Raw genomic sequence first — 11781 nt, 5'->3', positions numbered from 1 at the left:
GGGGCTGTCACTGGAGACAGCAATGATGCAGCCAGACCTGTGTCCCTTTCCCTTCTGCAGCTTCACTTGCTGCTGGGAGGCAGAAGTTCCACCTAACCTCCCTCTTGATCAGTTAATCCCATGAACAGGGCTTGCTGTCCTGTCCCCTGCGGTTACCCCCCATGCTGACAGGTGCGATGTCAATACTCTGGATAGTAATGTTACACTCACTGGCCTCGCGTGAGCCTAAATCCCTCTGAGGCCTGCCACTGGGGCGGGGATTGGATTTAAAGACTGGATGCTCTTTTGAAGCCTTGAATTCCTTCACCACTCCCAACTGCAAGAACTAACCCCCTAGTGAATGAGGCCAGCCCGGCGCTGTTGTGACCCACTGGCTAAAGAAGCGGTGACGTCATTACCAACACTGCTGTTTTTACGGCACGATCCAAGGCAGGTGTTTGCACATGGTGAAGAAGGAGCACGAGCTGGCAGGAAACAGTAAAGAGACAGCCTGTGAGACTGACTTCAAATGGTGCGGTGGAGCTGCCCCATCCATTTTCAGTGACATTGTGTGGGCACAATGTCGGGCCTCTGAAAGACGCTGTGTCTTTACACTACCTCACGCCTGACCAATGCGACGTGCAGGTCCTGCGTGTGCTGCTGCAGCCCCAAGAGGAAATTGGAGAGTCCAGCTAAGGGCAGTGCTCTGTCCTCAATTAAGCACCATAAAATCCCACCCTTGGCTTCCAGGCAATTTTTTTGCAGAGAGAGTTAACTAGAGAGGGTCACTGTGGGGTTACTATGCCCCCCACCTTGGGGAAAGACCTATGTTTTGTTTTTTCCAAAACATTTCTTTAAAGGGTTGGTTCCAAATTAAACATCCTGTATTTATTAAAGTTGTCAGCTGAACTATTAACCACTTTGGGATTACTTAAATATAGACATGCATCTGCTTTGTAGGCTGTTTGTTTAACATTTACGCTTCCCCTGCTCAGAGTGAATCTAGACAGTCCCATTTGCCTTTACTTTATAGCTTTTATTTTCAATGGATTCTCATGCAGTAAAACAAAGGCACAGCGTATAGCTCCCAGAGACCAGCATGGAATATGGCTATAGCCACAAAATAAATATCTCGATAAAGTGCCATGGAAATTATGAAAACATCTCATCATTAGTAGGTTCTCTGAAATGTTCTTTAAACATACAGTAAACATCTAACCGTTGGGCCTAAATTATCTGAGGTTCCCACTAAAGTCTTCAGCAGATGGGTTTGGTACCAAAACTAAATTGTGCTAATTCTAAAGTTGGAATCCTGCTGAAATTCTACGTAGTTTTGTATTCTCCCTATACAATGAAATTCCAGATTGGGTAATTATATTCTGCCTACCTCCTACTCCCCTTTCACTTTCAGATGGAGTGGGAGGCAGTTTTTCGTTACCTGTTCTAAACTCTTGTGGAATGTTACTGTCTGCCCTTTAGCAGCTGCTGAGTTCTGCCCCAGAGGTGGCTGCATGTCATGTAAAATGATGTGGAGAGAGAGAAACCAGTACATTGAGTGTAGGATCAGGAAGTGGCTGAGTTCTAATCCCAGCTCTTGCTCTCTAACTAGCCCCTACTTAGTTTCTGTGACTCAGTTTCCCTGTTTGTAAAACAAGGGTGGTAGGGCAGATCTGCTCCACAGGCTGGTTTGCAGATTAACTGAATGATATAAGCACTTTGAACCCCCCCCCAAAGTGCTGTATAAGCACGCAAGCTGATCGGGGCGGGGGGCCTCTAGAAATGCGTGCCCCGAGTAGGATTTCACTCTGTACGGCACAAGGAGAACCTTGGTGCTAGAGAAAGCCAACCCTGCCTGATACTCCAGTAACTGCTCAAGCCATGCTTGGCCCTACACAGACACAGGGGAACAGGACCTGCCATTAATAGAAGCCTAGAATTTATGAGTGAAGAGCCCCTCAGAGAACCAGCTAACCCACGTGCCTCCAGTTTCGTTTAACCCCTTCACTGCTAAATTGGCTACCACGTGCGAAGGAGATGAGCTTTGGAGCTGGGGGTGGAGGGGGCCTTAAGGAGAATCACGCAGCATGTCAGGTTATCTGCCTAGAATGGATGCATCTATTGCATTACTAGCTACCAAACCTCACTTTGCTGTAGGATGTGCATCTTAGCAAAGAACAAGAGGATTGCCCAGGCCTGCCTAGCCATGGGCCTCAGGCCACAGGCTTCTTCTGTGCATGGACAAAGAAGACCCCACTCACGTCATCCACGCCAATTTTCAGGCCGGGCGGCATGAGGTAGGAGCGGAAGTCGTGGATGTGGTAGCCGCTTTTGCTCAAAGCCTCCTTGACGTCGGCCTCGCTCACCGGGATCACTGAGAGCTTGGCCTCACCGGCCAGGTAGAAAGACTCCTCCAGGGCGCCAATGAGGAGAAAGTGGCCCCCGGGCTTCAGAAGGGTGGTGACGTTACTCAGGGCTCTCTCGAAGCTCAGCCGGTCGGGGCTTACCGCCTCCAGGCAGAAGGTGGAGACCAGGGCGTCGGCCGGTTGGCACACCTGGGAGCCCAGCGGCTCGGGCTGGTGGACATCGATGGGGAGGATCTGCCTCAGTTTCCCTCTAAGCTTCTGCTCTTTCTCCTTCCACTGCTCCCTGTGCAAGGCAGAAAAGAATGAGGCCTGGCCCTGAGAAAGGGGGGGGGTGGGAGTCCAGCAATGGGCAGCAGTGGGCAGTGTACCCAGCTGCACCCAGGAGGGAGGGGGGTTTACAGTGCTCCAAAGGGGATGATGGGATCAGAGGTGCCAAAGGGGAATGTGCCGGATGGGGTGGGGTGAGACTTTTATGCCCGCTCAGGGTGCTGTGGTGATAAGCATCTATGGTCCGGATCCGCTGCTGAGACTCCTAGGGAGGGGCTGTTTAGCTGACTCCTTGGCCAGGTGCCCAGCTGCTTCCCTGAGGAGCCGTATATGCGAGGCTAGACAGAGCTCTGGGCGAGCTAGAGCCGGGAGAGACTCCAGAGCTAAGGGCAGAACACTTCTCTGCACTCAGAAGATCATTTCCCCCCTGGCGCTCGCTGCTCCCAAGCAGAGCGGGCAGAGCCCCTGGCCCTGGGGCTGGTTAGCAATCTGTACCCTGAGGAGCACCCTGGTTGCAATCAATGCAGGGGCTTTGCAGTGACGTTACCGGACACACGCGTGGTCCCCCCCGCACCATCACCGACACTCTCCGGTTGGTTTTTTTGGAGCCAGCAATTTGCTTTCCCCAAGCAGCTCCTACCCCCAGCCCTACTGCAGGAGACTTGCCCTCCAGCCAGGGAGGCCGGCTCAGCTTGCCTTTTCAGAGCAGGGCTGATGAGCGAGTCTTGAAAGCCAGAGCCTGGCAGAGCCTTGACTGGCGCCCTCGCCGCCTGGCCTCTCTGGCTGGCAGGGCAAAGCCCCTGGGGGTGAGGCCAGGTGGTGGGTTAGCGGGCTCAGGACACTGGGGCTTGCTGGGCGTCAACTTTGTAAGGCTGGAGGGGCAGTGACTTGGTGACCTAAGCGATCTGGGGTGGGGGGTGAGGCTCAAAGAGCAAAGGGGGGGTGTGGGGTGTCAGTGTGTGTGTGTGAACATGTGGGACACTGCTGGGGTGGCGGTGCGCTCCCTGGGACACGCTGCATGCATATGCGTGTGCTGGCCAACAACTCCAAGGCCACCCTGGCTCCTTTAACTCTGGGGCTCAGCAAACCCCCCGCTTGGTCTCCCAGTTGCTAAATCCTCCTCCCCCTTCACCCCCCGTCCATTTCCACCCAGCAAACAGTGACCTTTTGGGAATTCAAGCAACACCCTCAGGTCACACAAACTGCCCAGACCACGGAGCATCAGCCAGAGCGGCTGCGTCCAGTCCTGCTCGAACGCCCCTTGCTCCCGCACAAACTGCCTGGGGCTGCCTCCAGCCAAACCCCACACCAGCAGCTCTTCCCCCAGCTCTGGGGCCACCGACCGCAGGCTGCCCCCTTCCTCCCCCGCCCCCCCCAGCCGCCTACCCTTTGCCCTCAATCCGGCAGACGTGTTTGATGTAGGGGCTCCAGTCGAAGCCGTCAGGCTCTCCCTGCACCCACTGGCGCAGCACCGCCCGGTTCACCTCCAGGTAGTCGGTGGCAATGATCTCCTCGAAGTGGTCAGAGGCGCTCAGGAGCTGGTAGATGGTGGGGCCGGAGCCAACGTCGATCAGGGTGCGACCGTGGATGTCACCTGGGAGGCGAGGGAGACTGGTACAGAGGGACGTGTGCTGAGGGGTGTGGGATGGGCGAGTTTTTTGGTTACCTGCTTTGCAGTGGAGGAGGCTGTGAGAGCAGAAATGGAAGGAGAATTTTGGTCTAGCAGAGGTGAGGGTGGGAGTCGTAGCTCCTGGGTTCTCTCCCCCCAAGCTGCCAGGGGAACGGAGTGTAGTGGTCAGAGTGTGAGGTTGGGCACCAGGTAGGGTGACCAGATGTCCTGATTTTATAGGGACAGTCCCAATATTCAGGGCTTTTTCTTATATAGGTGCCTTACACCTCCTACCCCCGTCCCGATTTTTCACATTTGCTATCTGGTCGCCCTAGCACCAGGACTCCTGGGTTCTGCTCCCAGATCTGCCACCAGTTCCCCGGGCAACCCAGCGAGAGTGATGGCATCAGTCTGTGCCTCAGTTTCCCCATCAGTAACAGGGAGGCAGTGATATTCTCTTCCCAAGGCAGCTCGGAGGCTTCATCCACTGATGCCTGCAAAGTCCTTTAAAGGCTCATTTACAGCTGCTGTCTCACCCCACCACCCCAACTCTCACCTGTGGCAAAGGCTTCAGCCAGGCACCGCAGCTTCCAGGGCACCACACAGTCCTCAGAGCTGAAGTCAGCCCGGGGGGGCATGTAGTTGTTTTGTAGGTAGGCTCTGGGGTTGAACTTCTGGTAGCTCTCCCCGATGGCTGCGATGCTGCTCATGGCTGGGGGATCGGTGGCCAGCTCACACCCAGCTGGGGCCAAGGGAGCGGCCTTTATAGCCCCTGCCCTGGGTGGCTCAGGGCGTCGCAATGTGCTAATTGGCCCAATCTGATTAGGGCCCAACGTGCGCCAGGCAGTTGGGACCTGGTGCTCCCCGCAGGGTGGATGGAAATTGAGGCCGTTTCTCTAGCTGCCTCCTCACACCCCCCCCCCCCGAAACACGCTGGCCCCCCGCCCCAGCCAGGCGGGGAGGAAGCTGTTTGTGCAATGATTGGATGGACCTTTAGGGAAGTTAATGGAGGCTCCAGAGACACGGCGGGGGTAGGGTGGGAGATTAGTTTATCTTGCACCGGATGATCATTTGCCAAGCGTATTGAAAGGCAACTTTATTGTGGCCGTTCATCCCAGCTAACCAGGTTAGTGTCAGCGCCGGGGGGGAGGGGGGGGCGAGCTGCGTCCTGCCACTCCAGCATAGCTGCCGTTCCACACCATCCGGCTCAGCCTCCTGACGGAGTCTGGGTTTGCACAAGTGAGCGTAATGCTTGTGAAGATGAGAGTAAGGGAAGTGCCAGCTTCCCCCCAGACCTCTGCCAGTGCCCCTCAATCCCGACCCGCAGTCCCATTGCTATTTCAGCCCTGTGCTCCCCGCCACAGCTCTGCCGGTGCCCCTTAATCGTGACTTGCAGCCCACTGCTAGTCTAGCCATGGGGCCTTGCCCCCCAGAGCTCTGCTGGTGCCCCTCAGTCCCCACCCACAGCCCCCTGCTATTGCAGCCATGGGTTCCCCCCCAACTCACAGCTCTGTTGATTCCTTTCCACGTAGGCCCCTCGGGAACACAGGTTGTTAATTGCACTTGAACTGCAGGGTGGTTCTGTGATGTGGCAGCGCTCTGCACCAGCAGGACCCCAGCTCTCAGCCGCCAGCTGGCCAGCCAGCTCAACCCATCCCTAGCGCTCCACCCTGGCTCCCTTCCTGTGACGGGCGAGATGGGGCTGTCCTGAGGACACCAGGCGTTAGAACCATTCCCAGCACTGGTTTGGCCGGGGGAGATCCACCACAGCCAATGGGGAAGGGGCAGGGGGCTTCCCTTTGCCACCTCTCCTCACCAATTTCAGCCTCTTCGCTTATTTCAGGCTCCCAGGCAGGAACAAACCAACTCCCCTCCCAGCCCATTCAGGGCAGCTGGATCCGCTCAGAGCCCCCCACCCATGTGATGGGAAGGGGCTCCTTGGCACAATGCAAACCAGGGCGGTAATGGAGTCAGCGGGCAAGGGGGGAGCCGGCCTCAGGGCCCTGTCAATTGTGGCTGTGAAATAGCTCTGGTGCAGCTGATAACGCCAGGCCTGGAACAGGTTAGCGGCCCCAGATGCTTTCAGGCTGTTTTGGAAAAGCCACCTCAGCTCATAAATTATGTCAGCGAAAGGCCATTAAATGGGACTGATCCCAGCTCTCTGGTGGGGCAAACGTGTTTTGATCAGTGAGTTGCTGGCGGGCTTTTTGAGGGGGGTGGGAATGGTCACTGTCGGTGCTGGCTGCATGGGCGGGCAGTCGGGGCCAGGCTGATAGCTGATTCTCCAGCCCCCGCCGTGCGATCTCAGAGCCGGTGGAAGGGCATCGGCTCCACAGCCTGGGGTCCTTTGCTGACCCGCACAGCATGGGCTGCTCCCCCCAGAATGGGGGGCATTGGCCCAGTCAGTCATTGGGCTCCCCACTGAGACCAACACCTGGAGGCCACTTACTGGCCATGAAGGATCCAGGGGCCCGCCTGCTCTAACCACTTCCCTCCCAGAGCTGGGATAGAACCCAGGAGTCCTGGCTCCCAGACATCCCCAAGCCCCCCCGGGCTCTAACCACTAGACACCATTCCCCTCCCAGAGCTGGGAATAGGAACCAGGAGTCCTGGCTCCCTGCCTCCCTGCTCTAAGCCCCAAATCTCCACCCGGAAAGTGTGAGTCTTTCACATGCTGATGCACCCCCCGCCCCCAGGAATCCTTGGACCCAGGGCGTCTATAATTAGTCCCATCCCCTTGTCCCCGGCGGGACAGCCAGACCGGGCTGCTCAGCACATATTCTCCCGGACGGGCGAGGTTTTCACATTGCGTCTCTGGGCTGGGGGAGTGTGCTGAGCTCATGGGCTCGCTCAGTTGTCACTGCCCCCGGTGGGCCCGCTGAACAAGGGGGCTGGGAGCTCACCAACCGGGGGGGGGGCACTAACACAGTGGGCCTCCGGGGTCAGGTTTCAGGATAAGCTCAACCCCCAAACTTGGTGACCAGCAAGCCCTGTGCTCCATGGCCTGGGGCAGCGCCAAGCCCAGCCGGTCAATGAGAAACCCAACCCGAGAACCGCCCCCAGTTCTAGTTCCAGCTTCCACATGCTCTCTCGGGACACCTGGGTTCTGCCATACAGGGGCCGCTGGCTCACCTGGGCCCGCTCAACCAGCCAGCCGGCTGGCTCCGGTGGTATTGCCCCCACCCTCCCAGCTCTGAGGCGGGGGGGGAGACCTTTAAAAGAGCCACCACCCCTTTTCCCCACTAGCCCTGGGCCTTTGAAGTTGTGGGAGGGAAAGGCGCGGGATCTAGTCAGTTACAGCGGGGGCAGGGTGGGTTGGGAGCCAGGACTCCTGGGTTCTATTCCCAGCCCTAAAAGGGGATTGTGGTCTAGAGTACAGGAGCTGGTAGCCAGGACGCCTGGGTTCCATTTGCAGCTCCGAGAGGGGAGTGGGATCTAGTGGTTAGAGCAGGATAGGCGAGGGGTTCAGAACTCCTGGCTATTCCCAGCTCTTCTACTGATACCCTCTGTGACCCAGAGTAGATCACGTCACCTCCCTGTGACCAGACCTGTCCTCCCGCCTTGGGCTGGGGGTTTGCAAAGGGTTAATTCGTACTCCAAAAGGGTTGGGCCACCTGGTGTGGACAGTGGCCCAGGATTACCGCCCCCCAACCACCACACACGCCCCGTAGCTGAGACCCCTGCAGCTTCCCAAACGCTCCTCGAGGGGCAGAGGTATAAATGTTGGCACTGCAGGGCAAGCGCCAGGCAGGGCTGGTTTCCAGTAAACAACAAACTCGGGTGGTGTCTGGTGTCTGGAGCGCTGGAGCGTGACCGCGTGGGGCAGATATAGCCCCTGACGCCGCAGCTCGGAAATAGCAGCAGGGAGGCTTTATAAACCCTGACCCGGGCGGCCAAGCGCCCAGGGCTCAGACACACACAGCCGGGCTCTCACACACACACACAGCCGGGCTCACGCCCCCCAGGCCAGGTGTCCCACAGGGCGAGGATGTTCGGCAAGCGCATGGTGCTGCACAGCGCGGGGGTGCTGTCGGCGGCCGAGCTGGGCTGCCTGGTGAAGGAGGAGGACGTGGTGCGGCACGAATCCTTCACAGCCGAATGGAGGGACCTGTCACTCTCCACCAGGCCCGAGGAGGGGTGAGTGTGGGGCGTGGGCACCCCTGGCAGCGGGACAGGGCATTGGGCTCCTTGTGGCCCCATCCTTGGGCTGAGTGGAGCCCTGGGAGTTTCCGTGGAGGGGCAGCCGGGGGGCCCTGGAGCAAACAGGACCCCTGCCCTGGCCCCTCCTCTGTGCCCAGCCAGCCTGGGGCAGAGGGGTCGCAGCCCCTGGGCATAGCGGTGCCCCTTACCTCTGCAGCCCCAGCCCAAGCCCATCCCCCTGCGCCTGCCCCTTGCACCGTCCAGGACAGAGGCAGACCCAGCTCTGGGGCAGCGCCCCCAGCCCCCAGCCCTGGGTACAGCGTCTGACTGGGCGCATGGGGTGGAGCAAGACCCCCTCTGTCCCCCCCCAGCCCGGGGTACAGCTTTTGACTGGGCGCAGGGGATGGGGGCTGGGGTGGAGCAAGGCCCCCTCTGTCCCCCCCCAGCCCGGGGTACAGCTTCTGACTGGGCACAGGGTGGGGGATGGGATGGAGAGTGGCCCCCTCTGTGCCTCCCAAGCCCCCTGCCCCCGGGCCTGCAGGGCAGCTCCCCTAGCGCAGGCGTCTATGGAGCTCAGGGCAGAAGGGACCCCAGATTCTCTCGCTGCCCCGTGGCCCCAGGAGTCGCAGCCCAGCCTCAGGGGGCGGGTTGGGTCCTTGGGCTTGTCTGGGCTCCCTGCTCCCAGTAGGTGATGGGGGGGCTGCCGGGGGCTGCTCCCCGGGTCCCTAACATTCCGTCCCCCCTCCCTGCCCCCAGCTGCTCCCTGCGGGAGGTGGATGATCGGCGCAAGGAGACGTACTGGCAGCAGCAGGAGACGCGCTTCGTGGTGCAGCGATCGCCCGGGCTCATCATGCAGCTGGGCCGGCTGGGCGAGCCCCTGGCCTGCTACCCCCTGCCCTACCAGCGGGCGCTGCCCCTGCCCCTCTTCGTGCCGGCCGACCTGAGCGCCAAGGCCGAGCGGGGAGCCACCCCGCCCCAGCTGCGCCACATGATGGACTTCGAGACGGCCCTGGCCGGGGGCGCCCCGCCCAACGGGCAGTGCCGGGACAAGAAGGCCGTGTCGGAGATCACCAAGGAGCTGCCCCCCGTCGTCCAGCCCAGCCGGCCTGACTTTGGCAAGGGGGAATTCCCCCGCTCCCTGTCCCGCTCCCTGTCCCAGGAGGCGCAGAGGGGCTGAGGGGCCGATTTCCCCAGCCGGGGCTCTTCGGCGCCCGCTTGAGCCAACGCCCAGAGCTAGGGTTGCCCAGGCGCCACCACCTTGTGCTGTCTGTGTTAGCGCTGTGTCTGTGTGGCACCCATGGCGGGTGCCAGGGTGGAGCTGTGCCCTGCCATGGGCCCAGGGCACCACCCCAAGTGCCCCTTACCAAGCTTTCCTTAGTTGCCAAGGGTTTGTGCCTGGTAGGAGCAGACAGGCTGGAAACAGGCTCCATTCCCGTCTGTTAAACTCTCCAGTGGGCTCCTGGTTCGAGCTGGGAATGTGGGGGGCTCCTGGGTCTGGGACACAAGGCGTACGTCTACACAGCACACCTAGCCCCAGCACTGATGTGGGCTCAAGGCCCAAGGCTCCGTTTTGCCCACCCAGACTCGCTTGTGGAGCCTGGCCTGCCATTGCTGTGTGGACCCTCAAGTGCAGGCTTGGAAACGAGTCCACGAGCCGGGGGGTCCCATGGTGAGCAGTGTAGACATACGCAGGGGCAGGACCTCTGGGTTGTGTTCCAGTGAGTTAGCCGGGGGAGTTTGGGATCAGGACTCCTGGGTTCCATCCCCAGCTCCAGGAGGGAAGTGGGATCTAATGGTTTTTAGAGCAGGGGGATCAGGACTCCTGGGTTCTCTGCCCAGCTCTTCCACTGACTCACTCTGTGGCCTGGGGCAGATTCACTGTGACGGAGTAGAAAGTGCTTTGAGTGCTCAGAGGGGAGGGGAGTGTGTGCGGGGGGGGGGGGGTGTTCTTGCATCTCTGCTCCTGGAGGAGGAGGGAGCTGAGACCAGCCTGATTTCATGCCCCTCCCTGCGTGGGGGCACCAGGAGTGGGCAGACCTTGCGGCAGCAAGTGAGCAGAGGGGGCAGGAAGGGCCAGGCGAGGTTGTGCCCAGGGGGATGGGGGACGGCGCCCCTGGCTGCGGAAGGACAATGCAGGAAGGGATGGAGCAAAGGGGCCACTGCGGCTGAGATGAAGGGGAATCCCAGCCCCTTCACTGGGCAAAGCAACCCACGTCCTGCCACTGGCGTGGGAGCCCTGAAACACCAGCATGATGGGGAGAAGCACCCTGGGGGCTGCAGGTCCGCGATGGGGGAACTGTGGGGAAATCAGCCGGGGTGGGAGCTGGCAATGGGGGAACTGTGGGGAAATCAGCCAGGGATGGGAGCTGTTGGCTGCTGCGGTGCGGCTCCGGGGGTGAGGGTGGTACCAGCTGCTGTGGGGGGGAAGGGGGCGGAGAGGTAAGTTTCTATCCGCGTGACTTTTCCTTGTACTGCAATAAAACTCTAGTCTCAACCCCAACATCTCGCCTTGGTCCTATTCCTTTGAAATGCATGAGCAATCACTGGGAGAGGGGAGGGCGGCCTGCACCGAGTCTGACCCCCAACAGCTGGATGGGCTCTGAACTAGTCCAGCCACGGTGCCAGTCACAGCTGGAATTTCCCTCTGCCTGGCATGGCCAGGCCTACTTCCTGGGCAGAGCAAGGCACAACCTGGAGGGGCCCGGCGCCGTACCCTGCTCCCCCAGTCGCAGCCCAGTGAATCCAGCTGAAGGCTGATGAAGATTTGCACCGAGAGAAGCGGCCATTGGGCTAATGGCAGAGGGGCTAGGCCCCCTGTTAACCCCTCTCCTTGAAAAGGGACAGGGTGGGGAAAGGAGCAGGGGCAGGAACCATCCCAGCAGCTGGAAGCTCAGTGGGTCCTCTGGGGAATGCTGCAGTCAGGCCAGGCTGGAGGGAACCACAGGCCAGAAAGCAGTTAAAGGGAGCCAGGAGCCTGGCAAAAGCCCATAGCTGGGGCTCCGGGGGGGGGCCAGAGGGTACAGCTGCATTTATTAAAGGGGCACGGATGGTTTCAGGACCATGATTTGTAGCCATATAGGACTGGGAGCCAGGACTCCTGGGTTCAGCTCCCAGCTCTGATATTTGACCTCAGCCCAGTGCCTCAGTTTCCCCAGGTTTCAGAGTAGCAGCCGTGTTAGTCTGTATTCGCAAAAAGAAAAGGAGTACTTGTGGCACCTTAGAGACTAACAAATTTATTAGAGCATAAGCTTTCGTGAGCTACAGCTCACTTCATCGGATGCATTTGGGCCAAATGCATCCGATGAAGTGAGCTGTAGCTCACGAAAGCTTATGCTCTAATAAATTTGTTAGTCTCTAAGGTGCCACAAGTACTCCTTTTCAGTTTCCCCACTGTCTTTTCACAGGTCCTGCTCGCTCCTTCCA

The 11781-nt window shown here is 59.3% G+C and overlaps 2 protein-coding genes across 2 annotated transcripts; one reads left to right on the top strand and one right to left on the bottom strand.

Annotated features, from left to right (window-relative positions):
* Positions 1–116: 116 nt before the first annotated feature.
* On the bottom strand, positions 117–4978 carry PNMT (phenylethanolamine N-methyltransferase). The gene is made up of 3 exons (XM_038385686.2): positions 4775–4978; positions 3996–4203; positions 117–2625 (listed from the first exon to the last, which is right to left on the bottom strand). Exons 1-3 carry the CDS (start codon positions 4926–4928, stop codon positions 2190–2192), a joined length of 798 nt encoding a protein of 265 aa, XP_038241614.1. The 5' UTR covers positions 4929–4978; the 3' UTR covers positions 117–2189.
* A 2967-nt stretch (positions 4979–7945) lies between these two features.
* On the top strand, positions 7946–10693 carry LOC119849122 (telethonin-like). Its single transcript, XM_038385841.2, has 3 exons — positions 7946–8355; positions 9115–10093; positions 10430–10693. The coding sequence occupies exons 1-2, from the start codon at positions 8207–8209 to the stop codon at positions 9533–9535; spliced, it is 570 nt and encodes a 189-aa protein (XP_038241769.1). The 5' UTR covers positions 7946–8206; the 3' UTR covers positions 9536–10093; positions 10430–10693.
* Positions 10694–11781: the final 1088 nt, after the last annotated feature.

Source organism: Dermochelys coriacea, chromosome 27, assembly GCF_009764565.3.
Source record: "Dermochelys coriacea isolate rDerCor1 chromosome 27, rDerCor1.pri.v4, whole genome shotgun sequence".
In the NCBI taxonomy this organism is placed as follows: domain Eukaryota; kingdom Metazoa; phylum Chordata; order Testudines; family Dermochelyidae; genus Dermochelys; species Dermochelys coriacea.
Note: the sequence above shows the minus strand (reverse complement) of the source record. Positions and strands in the feature narration are given on the sequence as shown.

Coding starts and splice junctions, on each gene's coding strand:
- PNMT (XM_038385686.2), bottom strand. CDS start 4,928: ATGAGCAGCATCGCAGCCATCGGGGAGAGCTACCAGAAGTTCAACCCC. Junction 4,204..4,774: donor GGCTGAAGCCTTTGCCACAG/GTGAGAGTTGGG, acceptor CTCGCCTCCCAG/GTGACATCCACGGTCGCACC. Junction 2,626..3,995: donor TGCCGGATTGAGGGCAAAGG/GTAGGCGGCTGG, acceptor TGCCTTGCACAG/GGAGCAGTGGAAGGAGAAAG.
- LOC119849122 (XM_038385841.2), top strand. CDS start 8,207: ATGTTCGGCAAGCGCATGGTGCTGCACAGCGCGGGGGTGCTGTCGGCG. Junction 8,356..9,114: donor TCCACCAGGCCCGAGGAGGG/GTGAGTGTGGGG, acceptor CCCTGCCCCCAG/CTGCTCCCTGCGGGAGGTGG.